Here is a 22,694-nt window from a genome sequence, read left to right on the forward strand (position 1 = left end):
TCCAAGGGCTGAAGGTCTCAGGTTTCAGAATTGTAGACTTGAGAAACTAGTTCTACAGGTGTCTGCATGAGTGACCAACCACTGTAAATTATTGTCCTTAATATAGGAGCTAAAAAGCAAAATTAGAATGGTCATTACCCTGTGGGGAGGTTTATAATCTAGAGAGGGGAGAAATGAGAAAAATGTCTCCCTCTGGATAAGATCTGTAGACTACACGTGCTACAGATGTGTCTGAGAAGGACAAAGAGCTCTATGTTTTAGTTTTCCAAAAGGGCATGTCTGTCGCAGCCCACTTCCCTTTCTTTTCTTTTTTTTTTTTAAAATTAATTTTCAATTTCTGTGGGTACATACTAGGTGTATATGTTTATGGGTTACATGAGATATTTAATACATCTCATGCAACCCATAATAATGTTTAATATAATGTTCAATAATTACATCAGGGTAAATGGGTAATTACATCACCTCAAGCACTTATCCTTTTTGTTACCAACAATCTGATTATGCTCTTTAGTTATTTTATTTTACTTTTGTAGGTACATAGTGGATGTGTATATATGTGGTGTACATGAGATGTTTTGATATAGACATGCAAAGTGAAATAAGCACATCATGGAGAATGAGGTATCCATACCCTCAAGCATTCATCTTTTGAGTTGCAAACAATCCAGTTACATTCGTTAAGTTATTTAAAAATGTACAACTAAGTTATTATTGACTGTAATCACCCTGTTGTGCTATCAAATAATAGGTCTTATTCATTCTTTCTAATTTTTTTGTACCCATTAGCCCTCCCCACCTCACCCCTTCCCTTCCACCACCCTTCCTCAGGTAACCATCCTTCTGCTCTTAGAACACAATTGTTTTGATTTTTAGATGCCACAAATAAGTGAGAACATGCAATGCTTGTCTTTCTGTGCCTGGCTTGTTTCACTTAACATAACTCCAGTCATTCATGTTGTTGCAAATTATTGGATCTCATTCTATTCTATGGCTAAATAGTACTCCACTGTGTATATGCACATCATTCTCTTTATTCACTTGTTGATGGATGCTTAGGGTGCTTCCAAATCTTACTATTGTAAACAGTGCTGCAAGAAACATAGGAGAAGAGAGCAGCACCCGCCCCACTCCCATGCTCCCCAGTCAGGAGTTGGGGTGTTGGAGGGAGGGAGGGGCTGGCTATTTCTTGGATATACCGTTTTTCTTTCTTTTGGGTCAATACTTAGGAGCAGATTGCTGGAGTGTGTGGTAGCTCTATTTTTAATTTTCTGAGGAACCTCCAAAGTGTTCTCCATAATAGTTGTACTAATTGACATTCCTATCAACATTGTATGAGGATTCCCTTTTCTTCACATCCTCGCCAGCATTTGTTATTTCCTGTCTGATGGATAAAAGCCATTTTAACTTGGGTGAGATGATATCTCATTGTAGTTTGCATTTGAATTTTTCTGATGATCAATGATATTGAGCACCTTTTCACATGTCTGTTTGCCATTTTTCTTCTTTTGAGAAATGTCTGTTTAAATCTTTTTCCCATTTTCAATAGGATTATTATATTTTCCCCATAGAGTTGTTGGAGCTTCTGATGTATTCCTGTTATTAATCCTTTGCCGGATGGATAGTTTGCAAATATTTACTAGCATTTTTTGGGTCTTTTCACTTTGTTGATTGTGTTCTTTGCTGTGCAGAAGGCTTTTAACTTGATGTAATTCCATTTGACCACTTTTGCTTTGGATTGCCTGTGCTTGTAGGGTGTTACTCAATGAATTTTTGCCCAGATCAATGTCCTAGAGATCTTCCCCAATGTTTGCTTGTAGTAGTTTCACAGTGTGAGGTTGTAGATTTAAGTCTCTAGCCCATTTTGATTTGATTTTTATATGTGACAAGAGATGTGTCTGGTTTCATTCTTCTGCATATGGATATCCAGTTTCCCCAGCACCATTTATCAAAGAGAATGTCTTTTCCCCAGTGTATATTCTTGGCACCTTTGTCAAAAGTGAGTTCACTGTAGATGTGTGGATTTGTATCTGGGCTCTCTATTCTGTTCCACTGTGTCTTGTTTTTATGTCAGTATCATGCCATTTTGGTTAATATAGCTCTGTAGTATAATTTGAAGTCAGGTAATGTGATTCCTCCAGTTTTGCTCTTTTTGCTTAGGATAGCTTTGGCTATTATAGGTGTTTTCTGGTTCTATATAAATTTTAGGATTTTTTTTCTATTTCTGTGAAGAACGTCATTGGTATTTTAATAGACGTTGCATTGAATCTGTAGATAGCTTTGGGAAGTATGGATATTTTAACAATACTGATTCTTACAGTCCATGAACATGGACTACCTTTCCATATTTTGGTGCCCTCTTCAATTTATTTCATCAGGATTCTATAGTTTTTATTGTAGAGATCTTTCATTTATTTGGTTAATTCCTAGGTATTTAATTTTATTTGTGGCTTTTTTGAGTGGAATCAATTTATTTATTTATTTATTTTATTGCATTTTAGGTTTTGGGGTACACATGCAGAATGTGCAAGATAGTTGCATAGGCACACACATGGCAGTGTGTTTTGCTGCCTTCCTCCCCTTCACCCACATTTGACATTTCTCCCCCGGCTATCCCTCCCCAGCTCCCCCCACCGCTGTCCCTCCGCTGTTCCCCCCAACAGACCCCAGTGTGTAGTACCCCCTTCCCTGTGTCCATGTGTTCTCATTTTTCCTCACCTGCCTATGAGTGAGAATACGTGGTATTTCATTTTCTGTTCTCCGGATTCATTCATGTCCCTACAAAGGACACAAACTCATCATTTCTGATTGCTGCATAATATTCCATGGTGTATATGTGCCACATTTTCCCAGTCCAGTCTATCATCGATGGGCATTTGGGTTGGTTCCAGGTCTTTACTATTGTAAACAGTGCTGCAATGAACATTTGTGTGCATGTGTCCTTATAGTAGAACGATTTATAGTCCTTTGGATATATACCCAATAATGGGATTGCTGGGTCAAATGAAATTTCTATTTCTAAGGCCTTGAGGAATCGCCACACTGTCTTCCACAATGGTTGAACTAATTTACACTCCCACCAACAGTGTAAAAGTGTTCCTATTTCTCCACATCCTCTCCAGCATCTGTTGTCTCCAGATTTTTTAACGATCGCCATTCTAACTGGCGTGAGATGGTATCTCCATGTGGTTTTGATTTGCATCTCTCTAATGACCAGTGATGATGAGCATTTTTTCATATGTTTGTTGGTCTCATGTATGTCTTCTTTTGTAAAGTGTCTGTTCATATCCTTTGCCCATTTTTGAATGGGCTCGTTTGTTTTTTTCCCGTTAATCTGTTTGAGTTCTTTGTAAATTCTGTCAGATGGGTAAACTGCAAAAATTTTTTCCCATTCTGTTGGTTGCTGATTCACTCTAGTGACCTGTTTCTTTTGCCGTGCAGAAGCTGTGGAGTTTGATTAGGTCAAAATTTGTCTATTTTGGCTTTTGGTGTTTTAGTCATGAAGTCCTTGCCTACGCCTATGTTCTGAATGGTTTTGCCTAGATTTTCTTCTAGGGTTTTTATGGTGCTGGGTATTATGTTTAAGTCTTTAATCCATCGGGAGTTAATTTTAGTGTAAGGTGTCAGGAAGGGGTCCAGTTTCTGCTTTCTGCACATGGCTAGCCAGTTTTCCCAACACCATTTATTAAACAGGGAGTCCTTTCCCCATGGCTTGTTTTTGTCAGGTTTATCAAAGATTGTATGGTTGTAGATATGTTGTGTTGCCTCCAATGCCTCTGTTCTGTTCCATTGGTCTATATCTCTGTTTTGGTACCAGTACCATGCTGTTTTGATTACTGTATCCTTGGAGTATAGTTTGAAGTCCAGTAATGTGATGCCTCCTGCTGTGTTCTTTTTGCTTAGAATTGACTTGGCTATGCAGGCTCTCTTTTGGTTCCATATGAAGTTCATGGTGGTTTTTTCCAGTTCTGTGAAGAAATTCAATGGTAGCTTGATGGGAATAGCATTGATTCTGTAAATTACTTTGGGCAGTATAGCCATTTTCATGATATTAATTCTTCCTAACCATGAACATGGAATGTTTCTCCCTCTTTTTGTGTCCTCTCTTATTTCGTTGAGCAGTGGTTTGTAGTTTTCCTTGAAGAGGTCCCTTACGTTCCTTGTAAGTTGTATTCCTAGGTATTTTATTCTTTTTGTAGCAATTGTGAATGGCAGTTCGTTCTTGATTTGGCTCTCTTTAAGTCTGTTATTGGTGTATAGGAATGCTTGTGATTTTTGCACATTGATTTTTTATCCTGAGACTTTGCTGAAGTTGCTTATCAGTTTCAGGAGTTGAGGCAATGGGGTCTTCTAGGTATACCATCATGTCATCTGCAAATAGAGACAATTTGGCTTCCACCTTTCCTATTTGAATACCCTTTATTTCTTTTTCTTACCTGATTGCTCTGGCTAGAACTTCCAGTACTATATTGAATAAGAGTGGTGAGAGAGAGCATCCTTGTCTAGTGCCAGATTTCAAAGGGAATGCTTCCAGTTTTTGCCCATTAAGTATGATATTGGCTGTTGGTTTGTCATAAATAGCTTTTATTATTTTGAGATACGTTCCATCCATACCGAGTTTATTGAGGGTTTTTAGCATAAAGGGCTGTTGAATTTTGTCAAATGCCTTCTCTGCGTCAATTGAGATAATCATGTGGTTTTTGTTTTTGGTTCTGTTTATGTGGTCAATTAAGTTTATAGACTTGTGTATGTTAAACCAGCCTTGCATCCGCAGGATGAATCCTACTTGATCATGATGGATAAGCTTTTTGATATGCTGTGCAATCGGTTTGCCAGTATTTTATTGAAGATTTTTGCATCTATGTTCATCATGGATATTGGCCTGAAGTTTTCTTTTCTTGTTGAGTCTCTGCCGGGTTTTGGTATCAGGATGATGTTGGACTCATAAAATGATTTGGGAATGATTCCCTCTTTTTGGATTATTTGGAATAGTTTCAGAAGGAATGGTAACAGCTCCTCTTTGTGTGTCTGGTAGAATTAGGCTGTGAACCCATCCGGACCTGGGCTTTTTTTGTGTGGTAGGCTCTTAATTGCTGCCTGGATTTCAGACCTTGTTATTGGTCTATTCATAGTTTTGGCTTCCTCCTGGTTTAGGCTTGGGAGCACACAAGTGTTCAGGAATTTATCCATTTCTTCCAGGTTTACTAGTTTATGTGCATAGAGTTGTTTGTAGTATTCTCTGATGATGGTTTTAATTTCTGTGGAATCTGTGGTGATTTCCTCTTTATCGTTTTTTATTGCATCTATTTGGTTGTTCTTTCTTTTCTTTTTTTACCAGTCTGGCTAGTGGTCTGTCTATTTTGTTGACCTTTTCAAAAAACCAGCTCTTGGATTTATTGATTTTTTGAAGGGTTTTTGTGTCTCTATCTCCTTCAGTTCTGCTCTGATCTTAGTTATTTCTTGTCTTCTGCTAGGTTTTGAGTTTTTTTTTATCTTGCTCCTCTAGCTCTTTCAATTTTGATGATAAGGTGTCAATTTTGGATCTCTCCACTCTTCTCATGTGGGCACTTATTGCTATATATTTTCCTCTGGAGACTGCTTTAAATGTGTCCCAGAGATTCTGGTATGTGGTGTCTTCGTTCTCATTGGTTTCAAAGAACTTCTTTATTTCTGCCTTCATTTCATTGTTTATCCAATCAACATTCAAGAGCCAGTTGTTCAGTTTCCATGAAGCTGTGCGGTACTGAGTTAGTTTCTGAATTCTGAGTTCTAACTTGATTGCACTATGGTCTGAGAGACTGTTTGTTATGATTTCAGTTGTTTTGCATTTGCTGAGGAGTGCTTTACTTCCAATTATGTGGTCAATTTTAGAGTAGGTGTGATGTGGTGCTGAGAAGAATGTATATTCTGTGGATCTGGGGTGGAGAGTTCTGTAAATGTCTATCAGGTTTGCTTGTTCCAGGTCTGAGTTCAAGCCCTGGATATCCTTGTTAATTTTCTGTCTGGTTGATCTGTCTAATATTGACAATGGAGTGTTAAAGTCTCCCACTATTATTGTGTGGGAGTCTAAGTCTCTTTGTAAGTCGTTAAGAACTTGCCTTATATATCTGGGTGCTCCTGTATTGGGTCCATATATATTTAGGATCGTTAGCTCTTCTTGTTGTATCGATCCTTTTACCATTATGTAATGACCTTCTTTGTCTCTTTTGATCTTTGTTGCTTTAAAGTCTATTTTATCAGAGATGAGAATTGCGACTCCTGCTTTTTTTTGCTCTCCATTTGCTTGGTAAATCTTCCTCCATCCCTTTATTTTAAGCCTTTGTGTATCCTTGCATGTGAGTTGGGTTTCCTGGATACAGCACACTGATGGGTTTTGGTTTTTTATCCAATTTGCCAGTCTGTGTCTTTTGATTGGTGCATTTAGCCCATTTACATTTAGGGTTAATATTGTTATGTGTGAATTTGATACTGCCATTTTGATGCTAGCTGGCTGTTTTGCCCATTAGTTGATGCAGATTCTTCATTTTGTTGATGCTCTTTAGCGTTTGGTATGTTTTTGGAATGGCTGGTACTGGTTGTTCCTTTCTATGTATAATGCCTCTTTCAGGAGCTCTTGTAGAGCAGGCCTGGTGGTGACAATATCTCTGAGTACTTGCTTGTTTGCAAAGGATTTTATTTTTCCTTCACTTATGAAGCTCAGTTTGGCTGGATATGAAATTCTGGGTTGAAAGTTTTTTTCTTTAAGGATGTTGAATATTGGCCCCCACTCTCTTCTGGCTTGTAGAGTTTCTGCTGAGAGATCTGCTGTGAGTCTGACAGGCTTACCTTTGTGGATGACCCGACCTTTCTCTCTGGCTGCCCTTGGTAATTTCTCCTTCATTTCAACCCTGGTGAATCTGATGATTATGTGCCTTGGGGTTGCTCTTCTTGCGGAATATCTTTGTGGTGTTCTCTGTATTTTCTGGACTTGAATATTGTCCTGCCTTGCTAGGTTGGGGAAATTTTCCTGGATAACATCCTGAAGAGTATTTTCCAGCTTGGATTCATTCTCTTCATCACATTCTGGTACACCTATCAAACGTAGGTTAGGTCTCTTCACATAGTCCCACATTTCTTGGAGACTTTGTTCATTCCTTTTTGCGCTTTTTTCTCTAATCTTGGTTTCTCGTTTTATTCCATTGAGTTGATCTTCGACTTCTGATATTCTTTCTCCTGCTTGGTCAATTTGGCTGTTGAAACTTGTGCATGCTTTGCGAAGTTCTCGTGTTGTGTTTTTCAGCTCCTTCAATTCATTCATATTTCTCTCTAAGTTGTCCATTCTTGTTATCATTTCCTCGAATCTTTTTTCAAGGTTCTTAGTTTCTTTGCATTGATTTAGAACATGTTCTTTTAGCTCATGGAAGTTTCTCATTATCCGCCTTCTGAAGTCTGATTCCATCATTTCGTCACACTCATTCTCCATCCAGCTTTGTTCCCTTGCTGGTAAGGAGTTTTGGTCCTTTGTAGGAGGCGAGGTGTTTTGGTTTCTGGTGTTTTCCTCCTTTTTGCGCTGGTTTCTTCCCATCTTTCTGGATTTATCCACCTGTCATCTGAGTAGTTGCTGACTTTTCAATTGGGTCTCTGAGTGGACACCCAGAATGTTGGTGATGAAGTATTTCTGTTAATTAGTTTTCCTTCTAACAGTCTAGCCCCTCTGCTGTATGACTGCTGAGGTCCACTCCAGGCCCTGCTTCTCTGGGGTACACCTGTAGCAGCTGCAGAACAGTGAGGGATGCTACCAGTTTCTTCTTCTGCTATCTTTGTCCCAGAATGATGCCCGCCAAATGTCAGTCTGATCAGTCCTTTTTGAGGTGACTCTTTGGATATACAGGGGTCAGGGAGCCGCTTGAGGAGACGGACTGTACTTTATAGGAGCTCAAGTGCTGAGCTGTGAGCTCCATTGTTCATTCAGGGCTGTTAGGCAGGTGCGTTTGGGTCTGCTGCAGCAGAACTTATAAAACCCCTTTTTTATTTTTTCAGATGCTCTGTCTCGGGGAGTTAGGGCTTTCTTTATGAGTATCCATTGCACTGTCCTGCCCAGCTAGGAGGAAGTCTAGTCACTATTTGCCTGCCGAGGGTCCACCCTGCTGCCACCGGTGCCGCCCTGTTGCCATGGGTGCCGCCTTACTGTCATGGGCTCCGCCCTGTTGGTGGAGTCTCTCTGTTATTGCAGGTTGCCTCAGCAACAGCAGGCTGCGTCAGCAATGGGAGTGTACCTCAGTAGGGGCGGAATGCCTAGGTAGTGGCGGACGCCCCTCCCCCACCTAGCTGCACCGTCCTGGATTCAGCTGTGCCCGCAGTGAAACTCTCAACCCCGAGCATTTCGAATCGCTGTTTATTTTGTCCCTGTGGGGGTGGGACCCACCGAGCCTGATCACCTTTCTCCCTGCCTCAGAGCCCTTTTTCTCTTTTTTTTTTTTTTTAGGTTGAACGGTTGACTCTCTCCCAGGTGTTTCAGTCGCTTGCTGATAGGGCACCAGGATCTGTGTGATTTCCCATGCAGTGACCCACTGCACTGGCTCAAATGTCGCTTCCCTGGAATCTCCTGGTCTGGCTCACTGTCTGAGTCCCGTTTAATCAGATGGATATGCTAATCTGCCCTCCCAAATCTCAAATTGCCGGTTTAACAGGGCACCCAGACCAGTGCATTTTGTGCGGGGTGCCGCTCCACTGTGGTGCAGGCCGAAACGGCCGCACAAGCCAAAAGGGCTGCACTGGCGTCCCATGTCTCTCCTACACCTGGGAATTTCTCTGTTCTGTGGGCAACAAAGATCCATCTGGAAATGCAGCTAGGACTCACCCTCTGCGCCTTTACTGAGAACTGCAATCCTCAGTTGTTTCTACTGCGCCATCTTGGAAATCTCTGTTTATCAGTTTTAATAGTTATCTGGTGGAGTCTTTAGGTTTTTTCAAATATAAGATCTTATCACCTGCCAACAAGGATAATTTGACTTCTTTCTTTCCAATTTAGATGACCTTTATTTCTTCCTATTGTCTAATTGCTCTAGCTAGGATTTCTATATTGAATAACAATGGCAAAAGTGAGCATCCTTAGACTGTTCCAGATCTTAAAGGAAAGGCTTTCAGCTTTTCCCCATTCAGTACGCTACTAACTGTAGGTCTGATATATGTGGATTTTATTATGTTGTGGTATGTTTCTTCTATATTCAGTTACTGAGGAGTTTTTCATGAAGGGATAATGAGTTTTATCAAATGCTTTTTCAGCATCAGTTGAAATGATCATATATATGGCTTTTGTCCTTCATTCTGTTGATTTGATGTATCAAATTGATTGATTTGCATATGTTGAATCATCTTTGCATCCCTGGGACAAATAATATTTAGTCATGATAAATAATTTTTTAATTATTTATTTATTTATATCATACTCTTAAGTTCTGGGGTACATGTACAGAACATGTGGGTTGTTACTTAGGTATACATGTGCCATAGTGGTTAGCTGCATCCATCACACCATTATCTACATTAGGTATTTCTCCTAATGCTAGTCCTCTCCTAGCCCCCAAACCCCCAACAGTGCCTGGTGTGTGATGTTCCCCCCCTGTGTCTACATGTTCTCATTGTTCAACTCCCACTTATAAGTGAGAACATGCAGTGTTTGGTTTTCTGTTCTTGTGTTAGTCTGCTGAGAATGATGGTTTCCACCTTCATTCATGGCCCTGCAAAGGACATGAACTTTTTTTGTGGCTGCATAGTATTCCATGGTGTATATGTGTCACATTTTGTTTATCTAATCTATCATTGATGGGCATTTGTGTTGATTCCAAGTCTTTGCTATTATGAACAGTGCTACAATAAACACACATGTGCATGTGTCTTTATAACAGAACAATTTATAATTCTTTGGATATAAACCCAGTAATGGGATTGCTGGGTCAAATGCTGGTATTTCTAGGTCTAGGTCCTTGAGGAATTGTCACACTGTCTTCCACCATGGCTGAACTAATTTACACTCCCACCAACAGTGTAAAAGCATTCCTATTTCTCTACATCCCCTCCAGCATCTGTTGTCTCCTGATTCTTTAATGATCATCATTCTAACTAGTGTGAGATGGTATCTCAATGTGGTTTTAATTTGCATTTCTCTAATGACCAGTGATGATGAGCTTTTTTCATATGTTTGTTGGCTGCATAAATGTCTCCTTTTGAGAAGTGTCTGTTCATACCCTTTGCCCACTTTTTGATGGGGTTGTTTGTTTTTTTCCTGTAAATTTGTTTAAGTTCTTTGTAGATTCTGGATATTAGCCCTTTGTCAGACGGGTAGACTGCAATAATTTTCTCCCATTCTGTAGGTTGCCTCTTTACTCTGTTGATGGTTTCTTTTGCTGTGCAGAAGCTGTTTAGTTTCAATAGATCTCATTTGTCTATTTTGGCTTTTGTTGCCATTGCTTTTGGTGTTTTCGTCATGAAGTCTTTGTCCATGCCTTTGTCCTGAATAGTATTGCCTAGGTTTTCTTCTAGAGTTATTATGGTTTTAGGACTTACATTTAAGTCTTTAATTCATCTTGAGTTAATTTTTGTATAAGGTGTAAGGAAGGCATCCAGTTTCAGCTTTCTGCATATGGCTAGCCAGTTTTCCCAACAGTGATAAATGACCTTTTTAATGTATTGTTGAATTCAGTTTGCTAGTATTTTGCTGAGATACTGGCCTGTACTTTTCTTTCTTTGATGTGTCTTTGGTTTTGGTATCAGTAACACTAGCCTCATAGAATGAGTTTGGGAGTATTCCCTCCTCCTTTATTTCTTGGAATAGTTTGAGTAAATTGGCTTCAGTTCTTCTTTAAATGTTTGGTAGAATTCACTGGTGAAGCCATTGGGTCCCAGGCTTTTCTTTGCTAGGAGACTTTTTATTATCATTTCATTCTAATTACTTCTTTTTTTTTTTTTTTTTTTTTGAGATGGAGTTTCGCTGTTGTTACCCAGACTGGAGTGCAATGGCACAATCTCGGCTCACTGCAACCTCCGCCTTCTGGGTTCAAGCAATTCTCCTGCCTCAGCCTCCCAAGTAACTGGGACTACAGGCGTGCACCACCATGCCCAGCTAATTTTTGTATTTTTAGTAGAGACGGGGATTTACCTTGTTGACCAGGATGGTCTCAATCTCTTGACCTCGTGATCCACCCACCTCGGCCTCCCAAAGTGTTGGGATTATAGGCATGAGCCACCATGCCCGGCCTCTCATTACTTCTTATTGGTTTGTTCAGGTTTTGGATTTCTTCATGGTTCAATCTTAGTACATTGTATGTGTCTAAGAATTTATTTATTTCCTCTAGATTTTCCAATTTATAGGCATACAGTTGCTCGTAGTAGTCACTAATGATCCTTTGAATTTCTGCAATATCAGTTGTATTGTCTCCTTTTTCATCTTTGATTTCATTTATTTGGGTATTCTCCTTTTTTTCTTAAGTAGCCTGGCTAAAGGTTTGTCAATTTTGTTTATCTTTTCAAATAATCAACAGATGGTGAAGCCAGCCAAGCTGTGTTATTTTTTTTCAGAGTGGCAAGTTCCCCCAGACCCTGGGTGGGTCCACAGATGCTATCCAAGAGCCAGGGACTGGAGTAAAAAATCTTAGAAGTCTTCCTGGTGTTTCATTCTACTGTGGCTGAGCTGGCCTTCAAATCATGAGACACAGTCCTTCCCATTCTTTCCTCCTTTTACCACAGGCAGAGGAGAGCACCCTGTGGCCATGACCACTATGGGTCCACAGGGAGTACTGCTAGCTGTTGCTGATGTTCACTTAAGGCTCAAGGGCTCTTTAGTCAGCTTTTGGTGAATGCCACTAGGTCTGGCACTCACTCTTCAGGGCAGTGGACTCCCCTCTGGCCCAGCTGGGTCCAGAAATGCTGTCCAAGAGCCTACTTGGTGCTCTAACCCCTGTGGCTAAGCTGGCACCTAAGCTGCAAGGTGAAGTTCCCTATACTTTTCCCTCTGCTTTTCTCAAGCAGAAGGAGTTTCTGCCTGTAGGCACCACAGCTGGGATTGTGCTGAGTCTCATCTGAAGCCAGTAGAGTCTCACCCAAGACCCACGGCATATTACCCGGATATTGCTGCTGATTATTCAGGGGCCAAGGAGATGCAAGACAGAAGTCCTCTTTACTCTTCCCTCTTCTCTCCTTAAGTAGAAGGAAGGGATCTTTTTGGAGCTGAGAGCTGCACTGCCGGGGTTTGGGGGAGGGGTGATGCAAGCACTCTCTTAGTTGCCCCAGCTGGTATCTCAGTTAGTCATGTGCCCTGCAAGTCTACTGGCTCTGAGCACTGCTCAGCACAAGGATTTGCCTAGGAGTTGCAGTCCTTGTGGCCTAGAATGCCTTTCAAGTTTATTTAGAGCTCCATAGCACTTCCTCTATGGTGGTGAGGGTTGCTGGAACTCAGGTTTCAACTGCTGGGATGGACAATTTTCATCTCACTAGGGCTGGTTGAAATTCAGCCTCCATGGGCAGGTATAAGCTAGATTCAGCCTGGTTTTGCTTTTCACTGTAACAGGGCAGCACTGAGTTCAATGCAAAGTCTCACAATCACTGTGCTCTCCCTCCCCCAAGCGCATAGATCTCTCTGCACCATGTGCACACTGCTGGAGAAGGGGGATGGTGGGTGGAGACTTCTATTACACCATCTTACTCTGCCCTTCCATTTCCCTTTCTGTTCTGTTTCTGTCTGAGGCTAGCCAATCCCATGTGATCTAGGGGAGATGGCTGGGAGGATGGAAGGAAAGGGGAAGTAAAATAAAATAAAAAATTAAGAACTACCCAGAAGCATACAGAACGTTAGGCACTTCTAGACAATTTGACATTGCAAAGTTTTCCCAGGCTAAGTCTTCACCTTTTATGGAGTTTGCTTAGCAAACTAGGTAAGCCTCCCTGGCAGGGGAGAAATGCACAGATGCCACCCTCTCACACCCCTGCTTAGGGGTGGCTGTACCTGCATGCCCCTGTCAGAGTTACTGGTCCATCAGGGCTCCTGCAGGAGTAGATCCTGGGGCATGGGGAGAAATGGGGACAGCTAATAAATGGAAACCGCATGGCTAATAAATGGCAGAGCTGGGTTTGAACCTAGGAAATCTGAGTCTTAATCTTTGAACTCTGCTACGTTTGTCTACATAGGTTTCTGTATACAGAGCCTTCAGGACTAATTTTGGTGGAAAGAGATAACAGGTGGTGCTAATTCACTGTGTTGGTGGCAACTCTGGCTACACTGAAAAGTTTGAGAAAGTTATCCTGTAAACCTACTAGAATCAGGTGCTTTTATTTCTGAAGTTCTTTGGTAAGTGTCCTGAGTTTCTTTTCTGAATTCTCAATTTCTTATTGACTTAGTTAGTTTTATTTAGGGATTTCAGATTTACATGAGACAATATCTCTACCTTACAAAGAATGTGCAAGTGATGCTGATTATAATTCCTTTAATCCTAAGGAAAGAGCTAGGGATAGAGCTCCCTAAGCCTTTTTTTTTTTTTTTTTTTTTGAGACAGGTTCTTACTTTGACCTCCAGGCTGGAGTGCAGTGGCACAATCTTTTTCACCATGGTCTCATCTCCAGGGCTCAGGCGATTCTCCCACCTTAGCCTCCTGAGTAGCTGGGACCACAAGTGAGCACCACCACACCTGCCTAATTTTTGTATATTTTGAGGAGACAGGATTTCACCGTGTTGCCCAGCCTGGTCTCAAACTCCTAGGCTCAAGTGATCTGCCTGCCTTAGCCTCCCGAAGTGCTGAGATTACAGGCGGGAGCCACTGAAGCCGGCCCAGCCTTCACTTTTATCTAACAAATTTTTTCTAAATGTCTTCATACCGCAGTCATCTCATTCCTTCTGTCACCTGCATCAACATCCACCTTATCTGTCCAGAGATACTAGCACCCACTGAGACTTGCAATTGCAAGCCTTTAGTATAGGATGGATTTTTGTAGGAAAGGAAAATAAGGTCGTGATAGTCTGCTTCTACATGTTGTATATATCCCTGATGACTTCAAAATAGGTTTTGAATTTACTGATTGTTTTAAATTTTATTTTGTTTTAATAATTTCCCAATAATGATGCAAGGTATTTGTTGATTGTATTGACCTTTAAATTTTTTCTTTGTTTTAAAAATAATTTTCAAATAATAATGTGAAGTATTTGTTGACTGTGTTTGTTTTATTTAATTTCATTTTTAAATTCCAAGATAAGATACAATTTATTATATAGAGAAAAAAATTTCTTATCCAAAATATAGAAATCTGTACAACTTTGCTACAATTACTACACACGAACTGTACAAATTTATACCAGTTCATAATTTACCAAATTAAAGATGACTAAGAAAGTTCACAAAATAGATGGTGGTTTGTGGAAAATACTTTTACCCAATTAAATACAAGGAAAGTTACAAACCAGACCTCCACTTCTAAAAATAAGAAGTTTACTCAGTCTTAGAAAACTGCAAGCTAGCAAATGTAGAGAGAGCTGGCTGGTGCCAACACCACAGTTAAGACAGTGTCTTTTTAAGGGTCTTTTTAAAAGCCTGTTGTCATGGCAGATTCTGGTCACTTGCTATTTTCAATGCTGAAAACACAATACAAGGTCTGACCATTTCCCCAGGTCTGTCCTATTTGTCTTAGAATGCACAGTCCAGGTTTCAGTGACTTCCGTGATAAAATCCTGGAGGATGGCTTTTAAAAAAAAAGTTGTAATAATTCAGAATTCCAGATGCAAAGAGAAGAAAACAATAAAAATTTATGTCCCACCCACCTCTGAGATGTATTTGGTTCAGGTGCTTTTTCTTCTGAACTTGCAGCATTGTATATACAGTTAAAGGCTTCTTAGTTTTCTAATCTCATTCTTTTCCATCCTTATTTGTAACCTTATTTGTAAAAAAAAAAACGTGCATCTTTATTCACTATGTTTTTCTCCTTTTACTAAACACAAACATTTATTATAGTTTTTAAAATATTTTATCTAAATGCTATTGTATATTATTTTCTGCAAACCTGCTTTTTAAATTTATCATCATGCTTTGTGAGTTTATCTATATTTATACTTGAAGATACACTTTATTTTATCTGCTGTATTAATCTTTCATTGTAAATTGTTTCCTGTGTCAAATATCTATCTTGTTCATTATAATGTCTGTTTCAAACTGTCTCCATTCTATTATTAAAATTTTTTTGGCAGGCCGGGTGTGGTGGCTCATGCCTGTAATCCTAGCACTTTGGGAGGCCAAGGTGGGTGGATCACCTGAGGTCAGGAGTTCAAAACCAGCCTGGCCATCATGGTGAAACCCCATCTTTTAAAAATAAATAAATAAATAAAATGTTTTTGGCAGCTGGGCATTGTGGCTCACGCCTGTAATCCTCGGTGCTTTGGGAGACCAAGGCAGGAGAATTGCTTGAGGACTTTGAGACCAGCCTGCGTAACATGGGGAGACACTCGTCTCTACAAAAAAAAAAAAAAAATTTTTTTTTAAAGAATTAGCGGGGCATAGTGGCTGTGCGCCTGTAGTCCCAACTACTCAGGAGGTTGAGGTGGGAGGATCGCTTGAGCCCGAGTTAGCAGTGAGCTGCGACTGCACTCTATCCTGGACGACAGAGTGAGACCCCATCTCAGGTACACAAAATGCTTTTGTCCTGTTTTTATACCAAGTGTCTCTGTCTCAGGGGGTGACTTTATTTCCTACCTCAAACGGAAAAGTGAAGCTATCAGAAGGGGACTCTTTCAGCTTCCTCCCAACAAAGTGATAAGCCCACCTTCACCCATGCCCATTATCGCCTTTTCTCCTCCTCCTGAACTTCTTCTGCATCCTGGATTATATTCCTTCCTTACCTCTCTTTTCAGGGCCTTTACTGTGTCAATCATCCCAGCTTCCTTCTACATCTTTAAATTTTCACTCCCTTACTGGCTTCTTACCATCTAAATATTTTCAGGCCTTTCCCATCTTAATAAAATACTTTAACTTCTTTTCCTCCTGCTACATTTCTTTTACCTCTCTCCTTTATAGCTTGATATAGTGAACAAGTTGTGTATATTTGGTGATACTATTTCCTTACCTCCCATTCATTCTTTGACTCATTGTGAAAAGGACAATTAATATAGGTTCCTTTACTGAACACCTGTGAACCAAGGCATAGTGTTAAATCCTTTTTGTAAATTTTTCTCAATTAATTCTCATAACAGGTATATTAAGGCGGATGTACCATGTTTTATAGGTAAGAGAACAGAGTTAGAAAGATTGAATATCTAGGTTAATATTATAATACTTTTAATGACAAGTGGAATTCAAGCCATCTCCGTTAACTCTAGTCTCTAAGACCTTAGCCCCTAGTTTATTGCCTCCTGGTGCCCACTGCCCAGGTTCTGAACAGTATTTTTCAAAGTCACCCATAATCTTAATTTTATTAAACCAAATAACACTTTCCAGTCAATACCTAGCTGTACCTGTCAGCAGTATTAGACACCTTGGCTCTATCACTCCCTGCCTTTGCAGCCTCAGCTCTTCATGTGCAGGTGACTTTGTTCTGGGCTTCCTTAATATCATATACCCTTGTTTTTTCTCCTACCTCTGGTTTTTCACAATCAATCCTCTCTATAGTCTTTTCTTCAATGTTGTCTTCTTTTACTCATCCCCTAAAGTTGATGTTCATTGGAACATCAACAATCTAAACTGAGATAATCTCATGCCACAGTACACATGCCCTTTATGTGATCCACTGCTTCCATTCTTCAATGCTGATAACTTCACCTGGACAATTCCAATGCATTCTTTAGGTCTTGATTAAATGTTACCTCTGCCTTGGAAGTCTTGTTGAACCATAATCTCCAGATTAGTTTAGATACGCCGTTAGCATATTTTTCCTCTTATAGTCCATATCATACATGATGTTAAATACTGATTTCATCAGCACTCTTTTCTGCCAGCCATTCTCCTCCTAAAGAGAAGGGATTGCTCTTGTCTTGCTTGCTAGTCTATTGCCTTCTCTTAGCACATATTAGACACAGAATAAATATCCTTTTAATAAATGAATTGCATGCATGTAATAATCTATTTCTTCTGATAGTTTCAGCTGTGAGTTCAACATGGAGGCAAACCAGTGCTCCCTGCTAGTGGAACCATCTTACCCAGACCTGGTCATTAATGTAGGAGAAGTGACTCTTGGAGAAGAAAACAGAAAAAAGCTGCAGAAAATTCAGAGAGGCCAAGAGAAGGAGAGAGTTCTCCGGGCTGCCTGTGCTTTATTAAACTCAGGGGGAGGAGTGATTCGGATGGCCAAGAAGGATGAGCATCCCGTGGAGATGGGGCTGGATTTAGAAACATCTTTGAGAGACCTTATTCAGTCCTCAGATTTGCAGGCTTTTTTTGAGACCAAGCAAGAAGGAAATTGTTTTTACATTTTTGTTAAATCTTGGAGCAGTGACCCTTTCCCTGAAGATGGCTCTGTCAAGCCCCGCCTTTGCAGCCTCACTTCTTCATTATACTGTAGATCTGAAACCTCTGTGCTTGCCATGGATTCAAGAGAAGCATTCTATTTCCTCAAGACCAAGAAAAAGAATGCAAAAATCTTGGAAGAAGGACCTTGTCACAAAGTTCACAAGGTTATACACCAAGAGCTCCCTAACACGGATCCTGCTGACGCAGTTTTCCAAAAAGACTATCTTGAATATGGTGAAATCCTGCCTTTTCCTGAGTCTCAATTAGTAGAGTTTAAACAGTTCTCTACAAAACACATCCAAGAATATGTAAAAAACCTAATTCCAGAATACATCCCTGCATTTGCAAACACCAGGGGAGGATATCTTTTTATTGGAGTGGATGAGAGTAGGAAAGTCCTGGGATGTGCAAAAAAAAATGTTGACCCTCTCTCTTTGAGATGGAAAATAGAAAATGCAATATGCAAATTACCTTGTGTGCATTTTTGCACACAACCCCAATGCCGGATAACCTTCACACTCAAAATTGTGGATGTGTTAGCTCAGGGAAAGCTATATGGCTATGCTTGTATGATCAGAGTAAAGCCATTCTGCTGTGCTGTGTTCTCAGAAGCTCCCAAGTCATGGATAGTGAAGGATAAGCATGTCTGCAGCCTGACAACCGAGAAATGGGTAGGGATGATGACAGACACAGATCCAGGTAAGAGGGAGAAAGCCCCTCCTTCCCTGTCCTTTCTACATCCTTGGCACCTCCCATGTTAAATTTTCCTTTGCTGCCTATGACTTTGGCCATCTTATATCCACTGAACACTTTATTTTGAATCCCCAAGTATCCTACTTTTCATACATGAGAAAATTTTGTTGGGTGATTAGAAACCTAACTCACATGTCTTACAAGTGACAACTTTTTACCTCAGTAACTGAACAGAAAATTATTTGAGAATGGCCACCTTTGCAGTGATGTACTGGAATGACTCTTACTGGCTTTAGGATCAATTATTAAATTTTCAGGAATTCTTGAGCTAGCTGTGAAACATAGCTATTACTAAAAATTAGGTTACATATACTTGCACCTAAATAAATTATATCAGAAACAAATGTAATAAATTCAAACTCACCACTTCCTAATTATTTGCTATATTTTGCTATTATCTTTGCTTGAGAGATTATTTACATCTATTGTATTTATGTGGTGGGAATATTATAAAATGGAGTGCTGTGGTGCATTGCTTTCCAACTCTGTATTTAGTGATGATCACATTAGGAGCTTGAAATTGTCCATGGTAGGAAGATTTATAACCCAGAAACGGGCAGTTGGCTACGAACGAGGGATCTCTTCTCAATTAGACCTGTTTAGTAAACCATCACCAGCATAGTACTGCTTTCTGGGGTTGCTTATTTGAAGAATTAAAAGTTCTTTGGGCTGGGCTTAGTGGCTCACGCCTCTAATCCCAGCATTTTGAAAGCCTGAGGTGGGCGGGTCACCTGAGCAGGAGTTCAAGACCAACATGGTGAAACCTCGTCTCTACTAAAACTATAAAAATTAGTCGGGCATGATGGTGTGCACCTGTGCTCCCAGCTGCTTGGGGGACTGAGGCAGGAAACTCGCTTGAACCTAGGAGGAGGAGGTTGCAGTGAGCCGAGATAGTGCCACTACACTCTAGCCTGGACAATAGAGCAAAATTCTGTCCCAAAAACAAAAATAAATATAAATAAATAAATAAAAGCCCTTTGGATTGAAGTTTGCTATCACTTTATAATAGCTATCACTTTCTGGGTTATCACCTCTGCCTAAATTAAGATGTAGTTTATCTCTTGATCCTTGAGGACATTGTTAATTTTGCAGCTCAGGAAAATTTGAAAGTAGCTCAGGGACGAGCATGGTGGCTGACACCTATAATTCCAGCACTTTGGGAGGCTGAGGTGCGAGGATCACTTGAGCCCCAGAGTTTGAGGCTGCAGAGAGCCATGAGTACACCAATGCACTCCAGCATGGGTGAGAGTGAGACCCTGTCTCAAAAACAAAAGAACAGAAAGTATTTCAGGGTGATGAGGGTCACGGGGATAGGGATGTATTCAGGGTTTGTCCTCAATACCTTTCATATTATTCCATGTCTCTGTTTATTCTGTTGATAATTTGCCGTTTCTTCCACTCATCATCACGTACCCATTATGCTGTATGCCAGCAGCTATAATCTGCTCTACTCCTCTGCTCCTAAGTTTTAAATATTTCTTTCCTTGCATCACTACTGCTTCCCAAACATGTTTCTATATTTACCCCATCATGCTATAATTTGGCGGGCTAGTGGGCTATCTCAGTGTCTCTGTAACACCTGAGAATACCCCAAGTCTGGAGAAATACAGAGAGAAGAACATAAAAATTGGGACACCATCTTCTGAGTAAAGTGGATGGGTATTTGGAAAGAAGTGTTATAAAGCTGACCTCAATCTCCAAAGCACATGAAAAAGTTAAACAATGCACTCTATAATGTCCTTTGATTTTGTACAGTATCTCATTATAACTTCAGGAATAAGCATAGGTGTCAGAATGGCACCCAGGCTGCAGTGCAGTGGCGTGATCATAGTCCACTGCAGCCTTGAACTCCAGGGCTCAAGGGATCTCTTGAGTAGCTGAGACTACAAGCATAAGCTACTGTGCCCAAGCCCTAAGCTATTTTTTAAGTGTGAGTAACAGTAATTGCAAGTCAGATATGAGATGATATTTGACAGAGTTGAGACTTGGGTTCAGGAGAGGTGGGGGCTGTTGGAGAGGGGATGTAAAAGAAGATACATGCACAGACAGGAGTACTAAAAGAATGTGCTAGGTATCATAAGGGTGTACAAACAAAGATTTATAATGAATAGAGAAATACATTTAAACTTCCAAATAATGGCTTTTCAGTGGTGGATTTTGGTGACCTTGATAGGCAGTAAAGGCACTTATATAGACAGAGTGAATGGGGAGTTATTTTGATATTATTCCTCAAGTCACACTGTCTAGAAAGTCACATATTCTACCTATTGATAAGTCCTCTTTGAGTCATGAGGAGATAAACTAGCATGTCAGAATAACAGGAATTTTCTTTCTTTCTTAAGATCTTGTACAGTTGCCCAAAGATTTTGAATCTCAGCTGAGTCTATCTGGTGGGCCTCCCCTTAGCAGACCAGTGTACTCCAAGAAAGGCCTGGAACATAAAAAGGAACTCCAGCAACTCTTATTTTCAGGTAATTATGGTTTGTCTACTCAACACCAACCAGTTTCTATGTTAGGCTAAAGGGAGATTAAACTATATATTTATTTTGTAAAATCCTGAAAGTATGCTCTGCACACCCGTATGTAAGATGTGATGATGTTACAATCCTATTGGTGATAAGTGGTTTAGAAATGAAACCTCACTGACCCCACTGGCTTAAGCAGTATCACACATAGAATCCAGGAACATTGTTGGGAAAAGTGGCTAGCAATGTGCATAGTCCACTGCAGCCTTGAACTCCTAGAAACTGGATCACTTCCTGACACCTTACGCTCAAATGAATCCAGATGGATTAAAGATCTAAACATAAGACATAACATCATAAAAAACCCTAGAAGAAAACCTAGGCAAAACCATTCAGGACATAGGCATAGGCAAGGACTTCATGACTAAAACACCAAAAGCATTGGCAACAAAGGCCAAAATAGACAAATGGGACCTAATCAAACTCCACAGCTTCTGCAGAGCAAAAGAAACAATCATTAGAGTGAACTGGCAACTAACAGAATGGGAAAACATTTTTGCAATCTACCTATCAGACAAAGGGTTAATATCCGGAATCTACAAAGAACTGAAACAGATTTATAAGAAAAAATACAAACAAACCCATTCAAAAGTGGGTGAAGGATATGAACAAACACTTTTCAAAAGAAGACATATATGAGGCCAACAAACATATGAAAAAATGCTCTTCCTCACTGGTCATTAGAGAAATGCAAATCAAAACCACGTTGAGATACCATCTCATGCCAGTTAGAATGGTGATCATTAAAAAATCAGAAGACAACAGATGCTGGAGAGGATGTGGAGAAATAGGAACACTTTTACACTGTTGGTGGGAGGTAAATTAGTTCAGCCATGGTGGAAGACAGTGTGGCAATTTCTCAAGAACCTAGAACTAGAAATACCATTTGACCCAGCAATTCTATTACTGAGTATATACCCAAAGGATTATAAATAGTTCTATTATAAAGACACATGCACATGTATGTTCATTGTGGCACTGTTTACAATAGCAAAGACTTGGAACCCAAATGTCCCATCAATGATAGACTGGATAAAGAAAATGTGGCAAATATACACCATGGAATACTATGCAGCCATAAAAAACAATGAGTTCGTATCCTTCGTAGGGACATGGATGAATCTGGAAACCATCATTCTCAGCAAACTGACACAAGAACAGAAAACAAAACACCACATGTTCTCACTCATAGGTGGGTGTTGAACAATAACACGTGGACACAGGGAGGGGAGCATCACACACTGGGGTCAGTTGTGGGGGGCCAGGGGAGGGACAGCAGGGGGTGGGGAGGGTGGGGAGGGATAACATGGGGAGAAGTACCAGATATAGGTGATGGGGGGATGGAGGCAGCAAACCACCTTGCCATGTACGTACCTATGAAACGATCCTGCATGATCTGCACATGTACCCCAGAACCTAAAGTACAATTTAAAAAAAGACTGTTTGGTCTTGTAGTTACCAAATCTGGCTGATCATCAGTGTCTCTGGTCATTTATAAAAGGACGCACATCTGAGTCCCTAGTCCGCTCATAACAAATTGGAATATCTGGGGAGAGGGACTTGTAATATGCACTTTTATCAAACCACCCTCATGATTTTAGGCTCATTTAGATTGGAAACCTTTTCTCTAGTCAAACTAGTCATAAACTACACCAGAGAGCAGCCAAAAAACTGCCTATCCCTGCCAGATTTTCCAGAGGAGTCGAAGTTATAAATATGAGAAAAGAATATAATCTAGGTCAAGAAGGAAAACAAAAAAATAAAATAGAGATGGGTTATGCATTTATTCTTGTTTTTTGGGTTTAGGACAATCATGTAGCACAAACAATAATTTAGGACCAATGTCAATGCCTTTTCTGTACTCACTCTTATCCCTTGCTCCCATGGTAGGCTTTGCTGAGGAATCCACTGCTGTCTTCTTTGTGGAATCCCAGAGAGGGAAAGCCACTTGCTTAAATCT

At 40.2% G+C, this 22,694-nt stretch overlaps 1 protein-coding gene across 2 annotated transcripts in view; it reads left to right on the plus strand.

The window, feature by feature from the left end:
- Positions 1-22,694, plus strand: part of SLFN11 (schlafen family member 11) — a 30,085-nt gene that overhangs the window by 488 nt on the left and 6,903 nt on the right. The window contains exons 2-4 of one of the 2 annotated variants that reach the window (XM_008997068.5): positions 13,162-13,321; positions 17,086-18,155; positions 20,552-20,680. In XM_008997068.5, coding sequence (XP_008995316.2) covers positions 17,105-18,155; positions 20,552-20,680 — 1,180 coding nt within the window. In that variant the 5' untranslated portion in view covers positions 13,162-13,321; positions 17,086-17,104. The remainder of the gene's footprint in view (positions 1-13,161; positions 13,322-17,085; positions 18,156-20,551; positions 20,681-22,694) is intronic. The other variant, XM_003732985.6, reaches the window with a different exon arrangement.

Source organism: Callithrix jacchus, chromosome 5 (assembly GCF_049354715.1).
Source record: "Callithrix jacchus isolate 240 chromosome 5, calJac240_pri, whole genome shotgun sequence".
Taxonomy (NCBI): domain Eukaryota; kingdom Metazoa; phylum Chordata; class Mammalia; order Primates; family Cebidae; genus Callithrix; species Callithrix jacchus.